General features: G+C 41.3%; 1 protein-coding gene across 2 annotated transcripts in view; it reads left to right on the top strand.

Moving 5' to 3' along the window:
• The window catches only part of ATP6V1H (ATPase H+ transporting V1 subunit H), a 121,514-nt gene extending 117,524 nt beyond the window's left edge, over positions 1–3,990 (top strand). For both annotated transcript variants that reach the window (XM_017855291.1, XM_017855292.1), the window contains one exon: positions 3,636–3,990. In XM_017855291.1, the coding sequence (XP_017710780.1) occupies positions 3,636–3,696 (61 nt within the window). In that variant the 3' untranslated portion in view covers positions 3,697–3,990. The remainder of the gene's footprint in view (positions 1–3,635) is intronic.
• Positions 3,991–15,537: the final 11,547 nt, after the last annotated feature.

Below are 15,537 nucleotides of genomic sequence, written 5' to 3'. Positions count from 1 at the left end.
CGTCAATTCTCAGCCGCCGCAGTGGTGCCTTGTGGGAAGTGAAAGTCAGTTTTTCAGGGTTTCTTCATCAGACGTAAACTCTATTGCAGCAGTATGATCTCTTTTGTGAGCTGTTTATGTACTTGGGTTTTTAAAAAGGGGAGTAGGTTTTCAGACTGCCCTTTTTTCAGTTGCAGAGATGTTGAGATCTCAGGAGATTTCAGGTGTAGATGAAGTTAAAGAAGAAAAATACTGCACCTCACAAATTTTGCATCTTAGATAGCAGAAGCACAGATTTAATGTCACATTCCTATAAGTTGCTTGTACAAGTCAGGCACCTTTTGACTGAATTATAAGTTGAAATTTTTTTGTATTGATCTTCGTGTATAGAGAGAAAGGCTGACTCAATATCAAGATTAATTGACAAAAGATCTCCTTGCATCCTTTGTTCTAGATACATTATTATCCCCTGAGGTAAAATCTATACTAGTTTTTCCTTTTGCACTCCAGCCTGAGCAATAAAGTGAGACTCAGTCTCAAAAAATAAAATAAAATAAAATAAAATAAATAAAAGCCAAGTTCAAAGGAGTGGATTTTCCCAAAGTTCGTATAGGTTAGGTGTTTTAATACCCTTTTCAGTGGAGCCACCATTCAGTTCCTCCTGGTATGTTAGCAAGCCATCTAACACCCCACATGCCATAACAAACAGCAATTTCAGGAAAGCTTGAGGAGAAAATTGGATGATTCTTTCCATGAATCCTGTCTGGGCTCTTCTCTTGCTGGGCTTTTGGCATTTTGACCTACAACACTCAAGCCAGGCTCACAAAGTTCCACGTGGGGCCGCTGATGTGCAGGTTCTTAGTTGGACCCTTTTTCATCTATATGAGTCCTTGCTCTTCCCCCAAATCCAAATTACATAAACCCTCAACTAGGCAGAAGAAAGGAGGTGCTGATTTTTCTATGTGTCACGTACTTAGGTCAGGAAGAAGTGGATGCCTCCGGGCTACCTTGTATGTACGAAAAAACGAGAGTGAAAGCCTGGCTGGGTGTGATGGCTCACACCCGTAACTCCAGCACTTTAGGGGCTGAGGCAGGCATAAGCCCAGGAGTTAGCGTCCAGCCTGGGCAACAAAAACTAAAAAAATTAGCCAGGCATGGTGGTGAGCACCTGTAGTCCCAGCTACTCAAGAGGCTAGGGTGGGAGGATGGCTTGAACCCAGGAAGTCAAGGCTGCAGTGAACTGTGATCTCACCACTGTACTCCAGCCTGGGCAACGGAGCAAAACCCTGTCTCAAAAAAAAAAAAAAAAAAAAAATTGTGTAGGAGAGGATGTTACCTGTAATGTATATCTTTGATCAGGAAGACAAAAAACGAGTGGAAGATGGTGGGGTGGAAGCCGTGGCTGCATGTGTCTTTTCATTCTCTGCTGGAACAGCCCACCTGTGCCGGGTTTTACTGTCCTACTTTGGCCCTACAAGAGTGTTCCTTTTGTGAAGAAAGAATTATCTTCACCACTTGTTGTCTCCTAAGTATTAGTGAAGTGTGATATAGGGAACAAACTACCCTCATGCCTCTGGAAGGGATGGAGCAGGTTGGGAGCCTGTCTGTGACCACATACACAGGACCCTTTGTGGTAACTTACCAGTTCCCTGCCTGAGCTCCTGGAGGCGTTGTCGTACATTCTTACTAGTCGTTTTTGAAAACTTACATTTAAAACTTGGTCGTTGACATCAGTCCTTCAGGGAGAGAACCATGTCTTACTGTCATTGAAGAGTGGCACAGTGTCTTTGAAGTACACTTTTAAAATGTTTTCTAAGGCTCCGCACTAAGTAGTCTAAAATTGAAATATTTGAAGACCTCTCTAAAATGAAGCATATCTAACTTCAGGCTTGATTTCTCACATATATGCAGGGAAAATATAAGATCTGGAAATTTGCCATAAATATTATTACCTCCACCACCAAGAAAACAAATCTGTGTGACCACAGATGCTCCCAAGTTGCAGGCATTCCCAGAGTAGCAGCATAGATAGTGGCTGTAAACTCTTGTTTTTCCTGTCTAACAAAGATAATAGAATGTCTTCCCTTTCAGCCTTTCCATGAAGTAGACATGACTATTTACTTAACTTCTGGTTAGAAATAAGATCCCGTTGTCTGTGTGTGTCAGCACAGTTCCTGGTAGCACAAGAATATTAAACACTTTAATATAACATCCAAAATTAATGAGTCAGTTATAAGAACTTTCCTTGAGGGGTGGAAAAGATCATAACCCACTTCTGTGTCCTGGGACGCTTCGTTCAGTCTCATGGTATTAGAAAGTGAGCAGCCTTTGGGTTGGGGCGGGCGGCGTGGCACTTTACATGCTTTGGGCCACCGATTCCTCCTCCCTGCTGCTCTGCCACTGCGTGGCATCTTGTCCGCATTCCCAGTGCTTCTGTCTTTTCTGTCTTAAAATCTTTGCAGCTTTGGCCTAGGCTGCAGTAGCAGGGGGAGAGCAGCGCAGGCGAAATGCTTGCCTTCTTCTGGACCACTGTGGAGAGAGGCGGAGTCACATTTACCTGTGGACATCGGTGGCCCCCAAAGGTGGTTTCTTGGTGACGCTCACACAGTTGATAGACGATAGGCAAGAGAGGATGGCATTGACAGTGTACCTGCTGCTTGCAGCCCAGCCAGGGCCTGCACACCCAGTGCCTCCTAGAGCCCCCATGGGAATACCTGGGAGGTTATGGAACTGGAATGTAAACCTACGTCTCTATTCCAAACTCATGCTTTTTTGTAAGAGGAAAACTTTTAAATAGTTTTTTCTTGAAAAGCCTCTTTTTCTTCCTAATTGGTTCTAAAACAAAAGTTTGGGCAAGTGCCTCAAAGGAAAATAGGGACAAGATTGTTTTCTGTCCTGGAATTCACAGTGGTGTCTGTGTGTACTTTAGAGCTAAGTGTGCACATACTGTGGGCGCATGCTTATTTTCTGAAGGAGAGTGCTCTAAAAGGATTGGGGACCACTGCTCTGAGCCCCAGTTGCTCTACCTGTGGAGTGAGTGCTGCTACTCAGCTCCTGGAATTGTTCTGTGGCTCTGGCCTGACCGTCTCTGTGCGGGCTTTAGACTGTGCTGGGGCAGAGTGAGTGCCCCAGACCAGTAGCTCCTGTTAGTGTGGGGACTCCCAATGCTAGTTTTGGTGATTTATTTTCATGTACTCTTGTGTCATCCCAGGGTGAAGATACACATATTCTCTAACAGCAGGACATTTGTTTTTCATTTATGAGGTCATTCAGAATCGTAATTGAGGTGATTTTGAACTTCTTAGATTGCAGAAGTGGCAGTAGCAGTAAACAAGACCCCTTTATCTGAACAGGAAAGTAGTCTTTCCCCAGGAAGTAACTACACTTCCTTGTAATCACCTGTTTGTGTAATTGTAATAACTTTACAAGTTATTCATAAAAATACAAGAATGACTAGTTTGTCGTCATAACTTGTGTATGATACATGAAGTAGAAGTCATACAGTACAAGTACTTTTGAAATTTGGAAAAGTTTAATTTTGTAGGATTTTATTATTTTTGGATGTTAAATATGACAGTGCATAGTGTGTTTCAATTTTGGAAGTGATTCTTTGCTATTGAAATTCTCATTCTCCTTATTTCATTCTTATTTTTTAGGGAATACCTTGGCAAGCAGCTCCAATCCGAGCAGCCCCAGACCGCTGCCGCCCGAAGCTGAGCCTGCCTCTGGCCTTCCCCTCCGCCTCGATGCAGAACCAGTAGTGGGAGCACTGTGTTTAGAGTTAAGAGTGAACACTGTTTGATTTTACTTGGAATTTCCTCTGTTATGTAGCTTTTCCCAATGCTAATTTCCAAACAACAATAACAAAAAAACATGTTTGCCTGTTAAGTTGTATAAAAGTAGGTGATTCTATATTTAAAAAAGATATTACTGTTATATATACTGCTTGCAATTTCTGTATTTATTGTTCTCTGGAAATAAATATAGTTATTAAAGGATTCTCGCTCCAAACACGGCCTCTCTCTTTACTTGGACTTTAAACAAAAGTCACCTGTTGTCTCTTTTCAAACCAAATTGGGAGAATTGTTGCAAAGTAGTGAATGGCAAATAAATTTTTAAAATCTATCGACCTGTCAATCTCTATCGATCTATGGCTCTATCCAGCTCTCTGTTCATCTATATATCATCTATGTATCTACACACACACACACACACACACACACACACACATACACACACACACACACACACACACACACACACACACACACACAGTCTGCAACTATTCCTTAGTGGTAGCATAGCTTTAAAATCTTAGTTTTTAACATGATACTGTGGTTCAAAAGACTTGCTTTTGGAGTTCAGTGAAAAGTTTTAGTGTTAGATTTATTTTCAATACTTTTATCCTTGGTTTTTAGTTCCTGAAGTTTGTTTTGTCTTATTACATTTTGATTTAAGCATTGCCAATAGATATTTTATTCTCTCCCCTTTTGTTTCTAGAACCACATCCCTTTAGCAGTACATATATGGCATGCAGGCCTCCTCTGAGGCTTTTGTCTTTTTAACCCCATCAGCTGATCTCTCTGAGTCTCATTTTTCCTTCATTTTCATGTTATTTTCACTCTTTATTCCTAGCAGTTCTATGAATGTTGAGTAGATGTGCTAAAGCTAATAAAACATTTATTCTAGTAAGTTTTTTCTCCTATAGAAAGCCACTCATAGAATCCATCTCCTGTTTAAGAATCAAAGATTGTTTCATTTTCAACATAGAAATCCTGTGGGAGAAATTAGCTAAAAATATGGATAAATTAGTCAGTGGGTTCATGTGACTCGAATGATTTTCCTTAAAGGGGTTCATGTTTGCCAGAAAAGAGGTAGTCTGATCAATTTTTTCTTTTATTAAAAGTTTAAACATTGCTTATATGTAGTTTACTTTTCGAAATGTGGAAAATCATTAAATAGAGCTTTTCTCGTAGTAATTACAGAGACTGCATTAGCAGAAGATCAGTTTTCATGTTAATATATTAATAGTCTGTAAAATCTTTAGGATTTTAAGGCACTCAATTTCTAGAAGTCCTAGTAACCAGAGACACGGCCATCTTCTGAATTTCATAAGAATGCATTGATTGTTTGGTGTCATAGTTTCTGATTTTAGTTTCATTTTGCACAGCCATAGCTATAGTTGTAAAGTAGAAATCAGTGACAGTCACTCTTGTAGAAAGTATTAGTGCTTTAGTTCCTAAGAAGTTCTTTTGTACATGGGAAGCAATACTCCCATGTCATCTTGCTTTACTTATTATCTTGTATATTAAAATTAATTCCCTTGAGGTACCTTTTTTCTGCCTTAAACCTTTACACTCAACTTATAGAGCATATAGCAATTATGAAAGCAGTCACTTTCATTTTTCCTTTGCTTATCAATGTTTTTGATTAACATTCAATGCTTAAACCCACCTTAAACTATAATACCACCTACATGTTCAATTAAACTGCAAACACCGAATGGAGCAGACTTATAAATATGATAAACCAAATCTTAGAAATTGCTCATGAGTCAAATACAGGTGACTCTACCTAGGGATACAGGTAGTAAAAATACTGTTAAGCATTTTTATGCATCTTTAAAACAGCCTAAACAAAGAGCCCAGTTACTACAAAATGTGTTATTATACCTAGGTATAAACACCATTTACACAATGTGATCAGTATAGGATTGTTGAATTTCATTTTCTCTGTACTTATTTTGACATTTTCATTGGTTTCATAAGTCCTCACCTAATCTAGACCAAGACCGGGCATTTTAGGCCAGCCATGGTTAATGGAGTAAAACTGCTATGGATCACAGAACTGTGGGTGACACTTTATGGTGACCATCACAGGCACTAAACAACAAACCTTGAGACTGGCAGTCTTAGGACCTGGGTGTGACCATCCAGATGCTGGTGGGGTACATTTCTTTTTGTGGTCAGTCTCCACCCGTCCCCCCCACCCCACGTCTTTTTTTTTTTTTTTTTTTTTTGTCAGTTGAGTTAAAAATCCATGCTCTTCAACTGGGTTTGAATCTGTTATCTATGTGTCTCTTTTTTGCAACCCAGTGCATGAGGGAGGTTTCTAAGTTCTTGGATATTGCTCATCTCAGTGATAGATAAAACCCTGATTTAAGTGTTGAATGCCTTCTCCAATAGGAGGCAATCTCTCCCCTTTCTGTCTTAAAATCCTATTGTGTCTCATTGACCCTCTTCTCAATTTGTCAGGAATAATGTCACTAAAAAAATACTGAGGAAAAAAAAATGTAGGGTTGAGGTATTGCTTTACTGGATTTTTTTGTTGACGGCATAATAGGTTATACAAAGTTTACCAGAAACCAAACTAAATAAACCAATTGCTAAAATATCCAATCTGAGCAGGTATACATAGTCATTTTAAAAGAAAACTTCTGATTTTAGATTTTGAGAAACATAGACATTCTCATTAAAGGGAGAATGAAATTATATCTTATTTTCTTAGAAAACTCTTATTTTCGGTCTTGTTGACTCAAATTTTTAAAAAGATGCACCTCCCGTTGGCAGGTGAAGCTCATTCCCACACATCGTCCCTAGCCAGGCACAAATATTAAATTTACAGAATGTCTCCAGTTAGATTTTTTTTCTGCTTTCTATTTAGCTGCATCAGAGTAATTGGTGTTAATTTTCATATAATTAAAATTTAAATAATTTCTAACCTCTAGCTCTTAAATCTTGGAAAGCACAGATCCAAATTTTGATGCTTTTGATTTATCTGAAAATAAAAAGTTCTCTGTTTTCATTCTTTGCCTATGAAAATAAGAATATTTTAGACTAAATTTTGAAACCACTCAAAGTTGGTAGGTGGCAAAGTTGCTTCCCAAATACGAACCTTGTGATGAAATCTCTTTTTAGTTTGAAATTTCTCTCTTGTTTTGCTGTACAAAATGTTCTGTTCTGGTTAAGAAATGTGCTTTTAACTTGCTGAACAAATTTCCAATGAAAAAGTCAGTTGGAAAGAAAAAGGCGCTATAAATAATTTTAAATTCCTTCAACATTGTATGCAAATCTGACGCGAGTTCCCTTCTCTTTTAGTTCTTAACGAGTGTTGATTACTCTTCTAAAAATAGGATAAAAGTGGAAGAGACACTTCCGTGATTGAAGGAATACTAGTCTGAGATGCTTTTATCTTTCAGTACTATGTAGACCTGTGTCTTTTTCCCTTTACAAAGGAAGAAAAAATGTATCCAGGAAGTTGGTTGAAAGAACCAATCTACAAAGAACACCAAATAATAAAGTTTGTTAACTTGTAGAAATAAAATATTTGAAACAATAGCACAAAGGTTGCATGGTGAGGCAACGAACTTCTGCTCTTGTAAGACAGCTGATTACATCAGATAGGAAGTGATATAACAGGAATATGAAGTAGACTGTGATGAGTTAAGGATACGTATTTAATTCCCTAGAGCAACCACTGAAACAATAAACAAACTGAAATTACAAGGTATAGCTAGCTAAAGAGCAATTGGAGATAAAATTGAATACAAAAAATGCTTGATTAACCCACAAGAGTGCAGGAGAAGAACATGGGAGAGAGAAGACACATAGAAAATGAGTAGCAGGGAGGCTGGGCGTGGTGGCTCACACCTGTAATCCCAGCACTGTGGGAGACTGAGGTGGGTGGATCACCTGAGGTCAGGAGTTCAAGACCAGCCTGGCCAATGTGGTGAAACCCTGTCTCTACTAAAAATACAAAAATTAGCCAGGTGAGGTGGCATGCGCCTGTAATCCCAGCTACTTCGGAGGCTAAGGCGTGAGAATCGCTTAACCTGAGAGGCAGAGGTTGCCGTGAGCCAAGATCGCGCCACTGCACTCCAGCCTAGGCGACAGAACGAGACTCAGTCTCAAAAAAAAAAAAAAAAAAAAAAAATAAAAAGATGATAAGTAGCAATGAAGTAGACTTTAAGTCCACCAATAGCAATAGCTACAGTAACTGGCAAGGATCCAGGACTCCTGCCCTTACGCATCCAGAACTTTAAGTGTTTCAGCATGGCCACCTCCAGGAAACTCATTGCTTCTAGGTCTCAGATTTGTGGAGAGGACATTTTCTGGCATGCTATATGGCTTATTTCTGTCACCACTCCCAAACGCCCACCTCTTCGCAGGCTGCTAATAGAGTGGAAAAAGCAGAAACCTAAGTTATCATTTGTCCACCAACTCTCCTGCTACCAAAATTTTCCTGATAGCATTTGCTGTCATCTTGTTTTCTTTGTCCTCATGGGCTTATTCCTTTTGTTTGTCCCACCCAACCTTTTTTTTTAAAATCCCTTCTAGCCTTTCAGTTGGGGTTGCAGAGGAAGCAGAAATGAGTATGTGTGTTTAGTTCATCATGATTAAACTGAAATCCCAAAGGATTTTTTGTTATTTTTGAGACGGAATTTCGCTCTTGCCACTCAGGCTGGAGTGCAGTGGCACGTTCTCAGCTCACTGCAACCTCCACCTCCCAGATTCAAGCAATTCTCCTGCCTCAGCCTTCCAAGTAGCTGGGATTACGAGTCCCTGCCCCACGCCTGGCTAATTTTTGTATTTTTAGTAGAGACAGGGTTTTGCCATGTTGGCCAGGATGGTCTCAAACTAGTGACCTCAGGCGACCCACACACCTCAGCCTTCCAAAGTGCTGGGATTACAGGTGTGAGCCACCACGCCCAGCCTCTAAGGTGGTATTTTTAATCATTGTTAATGTATAAGGTCCATATTAGAATAAGCATAGATTAAATTTGGGAATAAGGGGGGCAGACGTACCAGAGTATATGGACTCACAGTTGAAAAGATTATAAAGGCCATTCATTCTAACAATCCTTAGCATCTGCAGTTGTGAGAATTAAAATTAGTATGAGTTGAGGATTACAAACAAATTGTAACCATTATACGTGTTTGATATGATTATTTCATGTAGCAAGTGAATATCCTGCTTCTCTACTTGATTGATACCAGCAACAGGCAACCTGTCCAGTCAGAATGTTTCTAATTTTGAACCAGCGTCACTTTCTTGTAATTTTCAATATTTGAGCCAAATCCTACCTTTGGAATAAAGAGCAAGGGTTAAATTTAAGAGTCTACTTTTAAAAAATGTTTATTCTAAAACAATAATTGTTTATTTTTGTCATTTAAAATGTTTCTATTTCAATGTTAAACATTTTAGGTCACATTTTAGGTCAAGGATGCATATTTAATATTATCTAGAGCAACCATTAAACAATAAACTGAAATTACAGGGTATAGCTAAAGAGCCATTAGTGGAGATAAAACTGAATATGCCTTAATTTGGCATAAGGAGGTGAGGCAAATGTGTGTCATGTGATGTCAATCAGACCGTGTGGCTGTGACCCACCTCCCGAAGTGTTTGGAGAAACGATCACACACGTGAGGTTTTGAGTTGGCTGCTTGCTGCAGAACTATCACACAACACAACACCTGTGTGCTGGCTTGACCCTCTGAGGGCCAGCCCTCTGGCGGGCAGCCGTGCCCTTCATTGCCCTTGAAGGAGTGGGCTTGTCTGGGCTTTGTGTGGCGATGTCACCAGGGTTGCTCTGTGACCCTCTGTGCCTGCACTGCTGGCTGGATCCTGACCCACCCACAGGCAGCAAACAGGAGATGCTGACCGTCATCTCGGGTGGCCTCCTGAAAGATACACACAGAGTGCCTTTTGTATGGAGTTAATTCCCACTGGCAGAGGAGAAGGTGCTGCAGTGAAGCTTGTGTGATGAAAGAAGAGACAAGCTTGTCTGAGAAAAACCTTTTTGGTACTTGTAAATGGAAGGGTCAGGCCAGTTATGAAGGAGAGTGAACTACGCAAGGTCAGAGTAGAAAGAGTTCCAAATCCTTCCTGGACATCCAGGTAAGTTTATTCCCTTGTTAATCCGCCCTTCTTTCTACAGGCCCATCTGCCCGTCCATCTGTCCATTCACTCATCCTTCCCTTGCATCATCTTATCACAGTTCTGTTTTATTGCTACTGAGACCTCAGTGCTTCAGAGACATTTCAGTGATTGTGAAGATGAACTTGTTGGCCTCCAGTCTTCTTAGGCTGATTAAAAGGTGGACTTTCTGACCTAACTCCTGAACACAGTGCTTTATCCCAGTGAGTGTCCAGTCAGCCTTGCCTGGTTGAACACACCAGGGAATTGACTTCCAGGTCCCTCTCTCCAGGAGCCCTCCCCACCTGAGACAGAAACCCTGGCCTCCCAGGGCCTGCCACCCTGCCCAGAGGTGACCGGGCCTCAGTGGACTCTCTTCCAGGGACTTGCAATTGGGATCTATTCAGAGATATAAGTCTCTGTGGTGTAATACAGCGGTCCCCAACTTTTTTGGCACCAGGCACTGGTTTCGTGGAAGACAATTTTTCCATGGACTGGCCAGGAGAGGGATGGTTTGGGATGATTCAAGCACATTACATTTATTGTGCACTTTATTTCCATTATTTTTACATTATAATACATAATGAAATAATTTTACAATTCACCATAATGTAGAATCAGTGGGAGCCCTGAGCTTGTTTTCCTGAAACTAGACGGTCTCATTTAGGGGTGATGGGAGACAGTGACAGATCATCAGGCATTAGATTCTCATAAGGAGCGTGCAACCTGCATCCCTCACATACACAGTTCGCAACAGGGTTCATGCTCCTGTGAGAATCTAATGCTGCCCCTGAGCTGAGAGGAGGTGAGGCTCAAGCAGTAATATGAGCAATGGGAAGTGGTTGTAAATAGAGATGAAGCTTTGCTCCCTCACTGCTCACCTCCTGCAGTGCAGCCTGGTTCCTAACAGGCTGTGGTCCATGGCGGGGGTAGGGGTGGGGACCCCTGGTGTAATAGACTCAGGTGCTGTGGGCACCCATATTGACTTCGATACAATGTCGTTCCTTATTTTGATGTTATTTCACACATACAGAAAAGTAGCAAGAAGAGGAAGAAGAGCTCCCGTGTGCCTCTACTTGGGTCCATGCTGGCTTTATTGTTGTTTTATGAGAACTTGTAAGATCTGGTAGGCCCACCTGTAATAACTTTTGTCCCCTTAACACTTTTTAGAATTTTTATTTTTTGTCAGTTCCTTTTCTGGATGAGATTTGAATCATTTTTTCAGGTCTTAAAAGATTCCATTGAGATGTTGATGTGAGTTTTAAAATCTGTACATTAATTTGGGAAGACTTTTATAGTGCTAACTTTTCCCATCCAAAAAAATTGAATGTCTCTGCATTTAGTCAATGTGTCTAAAGTTATTGGAATTTCAACATAAAATTCCATAAATTCTTGTTAAAGTGATTTCTACTTGTATTTTAATTTTTTTGTCATTGTCATGAAAGGAGTTTCCATTATATTTTCTAACCACTATTGCTAGCATATAGGAACATTATTTATACTTATATGTAAATAGTTATCCTGTATCTAGTCATTTACCATATTATTATTAACTTTAACAGTTTTTAGTCTTTTTTTTCTGGGTATAAAATTACATATTCTATAAGTAATGACAGTTTTATTTCCTTTCCAATAGGAATGCAATTCACTTCTGTTTTATGTCAGTAATAGAGAGATCTAGGCTCAGTAAACTCTGCCTCATACTGTAAATTCAATACTGTCACATTTGCTTAGACTTCAGCTTCATTGCCTGTAAAATAGAAAAATGACAGTACCTATGTCATAGAGTTGTGAAGGTTAAAGAACACTCTGTACATAAATAACAAGCACTTAAAATGTTTCTTCCTAGTTATCACATTGGTCTGAATTCACAGGGCTTTGCTGCTTAGTGGGGCATCTTTTGTGGGGCTTGGTTTGAAAGGTGATGCCTGTGGCGTTTCACTCTTCTGCAAGATACGACTGTCGGTCTGAGATATTTATGTGAAGGAGGGATATACCTGCTCCCGGTCTACTCTTGAGTTTTCTCCCCATCAGTGATAGATGTTGAATTCTCTCTGTGCTCTTGTGGCATCTATTGAAATAATTCTGTAGATGTTCATATTTGACTTATCAATGTAATCTCCTAAGGTGACCTCTAAATTAGTCTATGAATTTCCTAATACTAAGATATCTTTATAGTTGTGGAATAAATTACATTTGCTCATGGAAAATTATTATTATAAAATACAAATAAATTCTGTCCATATTTTCAAATGCTTCATCTATGATTAGTTTATTAATCAATGCCTCTCAGCTTTGGCCACTTGCCCATTTATTTTATTTAGTGTTTTACTCTTTGAGACATGGTCTTGCTCTGTTGCCAAGGCTGGAGTGCAGTGGCACAATCATAGCTGACTACAGTTTCAAACTCCTGGGCTCACACAATCCTCCTGCCTCAGCTTTCTGAGTAGCTAGGATGACAGGTGTGTACCACCATGCCTGGCTAATTTTTAAAAATTTTGTTGTAGAAATGCGGTCTTGCTGTATTGCCCAGGCTAGTCTCAAACTCCTAGCCTCAAGCTGTCCTCCTTCCACAGCCTCTCAAAGCACTGGGGTTACAGGCGTGAGAGTCACTGCACCTGGCCAATCTGCATTGTATTTAATAACTATAACTTTTATGTCCTTATCCAAGTGGTTGATTAAAATACCAGACCATGAACATATAAATACATGAAGGGAACCCAAACATTCAGGTTAGAACTTCAATTCTATGATTCATCTCGCTTTTTATTATACAATTCATTATCGGTAAGGCTATAGTAAACAGAATTGGAATTTTGGGTTTGTTATAACAGCTTTGGCCTGCAGAGTGTTTAGTGTTGAGTGATGAGCTCTAGTCCTTTAAGTCTTACATAAGTGTATCTTTAAGATACTTTTGGCTGCAAGCAGTAGGAAACTTGACTGAAAGTAACTTAAAGACAATAACTGAGTCCCCTACAAGAAGCCCAGGTATGTCAGTCTCCGGACTCTCACTTGGGCCCACAGCCCTGTGACTGTGTGCTGCAGCCAGCTCCCCTCTGGCCCAGACACCAGGCCTCAGCCTCTCTCCACGTCTTTTATCTACAGGTCCCTATAGCCACCCACTTGCTTCTCATGGGCGGAAAGCAGTGCGCGGTCAATGGCAGGACAGTGAGGTTAAATAGGATGGCCTTGCACGCTTTTACAGTTGGTGGGTTAATCTGTTTTGTGTTACCATAAAGGAATATCAGAAGCTGGATAATTTATAAAGAGAAGAGTTTTATTTGGCTCTGAGTCTATACAGGCAAGTATAGACTTGCCTGCAGTCTATACAGGCAAGTTCTGAAGGCACCAGCATCTCCTCAGCTTTTGGTGAGGCCTCAGGAAGCTTTTACTCCTGGTGGAAGGCAAACAGGGAGCAGGTGTGTCACATGGCAAGAGAGTGTCCGAGAGAGAGAGGAGGTGTCAGACTCCTTTTAACAATCAGCTCTCACGGTAACTAGTAGAGGAAGAACTCACTTATTACCAAGAGGACAGCACTATCCCATTCATGAGGGACCCACCCCCTGCAACCCCGACCCAGACACCTTCCATTGGGCCCACCTCCAACGTTGGGGATCACAGTTCAGCATGAGATTTGAGGGGCACACACGTTCAAACCATATCAGTCGGGATCTGGCCAAGCACCACCTTCCTCTGAAGCAGGTGGAGGAGCGGAGGTGCCTGAACATAGCAGGATTCCACCAGCAAAGAAGCCCAAGGCAGTATAGCTGGATCCACAAGCCCCTCTGTGGATCACCCCTCTGGGGTGGCGCAGAGGGTGACTTCCCAAGACCTTGGAGGACTGGAAGGAACCGGGCGCTCTGTCAGGGTTCTGTGCGAGGCCTGGATTGGGATGTACACCATTGCCAGTGTAAGAAAAGCACCAAAACAATTCCTACTTAAAGGGAACGTCAATGTGCTCTCCAGCCCTTCCCCAGCAAGCCTATGTTGGCAGCAAGTCAGATGAAATCACTATTCTGTGATGATGCTTATAATCATTCAGTACATGCTGTATTCATCTCCGGCAAGAAATCCCACAGGATTTTCAGTGTGAGTCTGCCTGTCTGGGTCTGTTGGGCTCCCCTAAAGTACCTCCTCCTTGGTTTCTCTGTCAGGGTGGCTTGCTGGGGAGCCAGGGGTTAGGAGAGTGAAGTGTGGGTGTGCAGGAGGAAGGGGTTCTAGAAGGAGAGCCCTGCAATGGGCATGGGTCTAGCACATCAGCTCACCCTGAAGATGACTGCACCCACCCTGGGCCTCGGAAGACTGAGTCCCCTTGTGAGCACACTCAGAAGCTGATGCTGGTGCCCTAGAAGCAGATTCCACAGGCCCTGCCTGCTTTCCCCAAGCCTGTCACCAACAGGTGGCCCCAAGAAGGGTGCTCCCTGAATGCCCCTGCTGGGCAGGGGCTGTGAGTCTCCAGGCTGGAGACTTTGTTTTTTAAAATACTGGTCTGAACTTTTGAAGTCTTTTACAAAGCGCACTTATACTGAGGAAAATCAATTCCCAGGTTTCTGGGGAGCAACTCAGTGGTACATTTCAGGTTAGGGGAATATAACCCATCAACGTTAAACGTTTCACTGGACTAGGCTCTTAACATCCTTTTATGCAAAGAGGACACATACTGTCCTTGGCAGGTGTGACTCCGATGCCTTCCTCGAGGACAATCCCCCCATCACTGGCCTGGATTCCATTCTGGAATGCTCGTTTACACACAACCGTGAGCACAGCATGGGGAAGGAGGGGACACCAGATGGAGGCAAAAATTATCAGAGATAAAGAGAGAGATAGACCCTGGTACAATAATATCTAGAGATTTCAACACTCCACTTTCAGCATTAGACAGATTGCCCATACAGAAAATCGACAAAGAAACATCAGCTTCTCAATCTGCAGTATTAGGTCCAGTTGGTCTATAGTGCAGATGAAAAAATATCAGATACTGTTTCTTCTTCTGCACTATAGACTAAATGGACCTAATCAATATTTACAGAACATTTCATCCAATAACTGCAGAATACACATTCTTCTCCTGCGTATATGGACCATTCTCAATGATAGACCACATGTCAGGCCACAAAACAAGTCTTAAGACATTCAAATAAACTGAAGTTCAGAGAAGTATCTTCTCTGACCTCAATGGAATAAAAGTAGAAATCATAAAAAAAGGCCAGGTGTGATGGCTCATGCCTGTAATCCCAGCACGTTGGGAGGCCAAGGCAGTCGGATCACTTGAGGTCAGGAGTTTGAGACCTGCCTGGCCAACGTGGTGAAACCCTGTCTCTACTAAAAATACAAAAGTTAGCCAGGTGTGGTCATGGGCACGTGTAATCCCAGCTATTCAGGAGGCTGAGGTAGAAGAATCACTTGAGCCTCAGAGGCGGAGGTTGCAGTGAGCTGAGATTGTGCCACTGTACTCTAGCCTGGGTGACAGAGTGAGACTCTTAAAAAAAAAAAAAAAGAGAGAGAGAGAAAGAAACTTGGGAAACTACACAAACACACTGAAGTTTAACAGTATGCTCCTGAATGACCAAAGGGTCAAAAAAGAAATTAAGAAGAAAATTCAAAAATTTCTTAAAACAAATGAAAATGGAAACACAACAT

Source organism: Rhinopithecus bieti, unplaced genomic scaffold (genome assembly GCF_001698545.2).
Source record: "Rhinopithecus bieti isolate Rb0 unplaced genomic scaffold, ASM169854v2 scaffold_40655, whole genome shotgun sequence".
NCBI classification, from domain to species: Eukaryota; Metazoa; Chordata; class Mammalia; order Primates; family Cercopithecidae; genus Rhinopithecus; species Rhinopithecus bieti.
The sequence above is the reverse complement of the archived record's forward strand: the minus strand, read 5'-3'. Positions and strand labels throughout refer to the sequence as shown.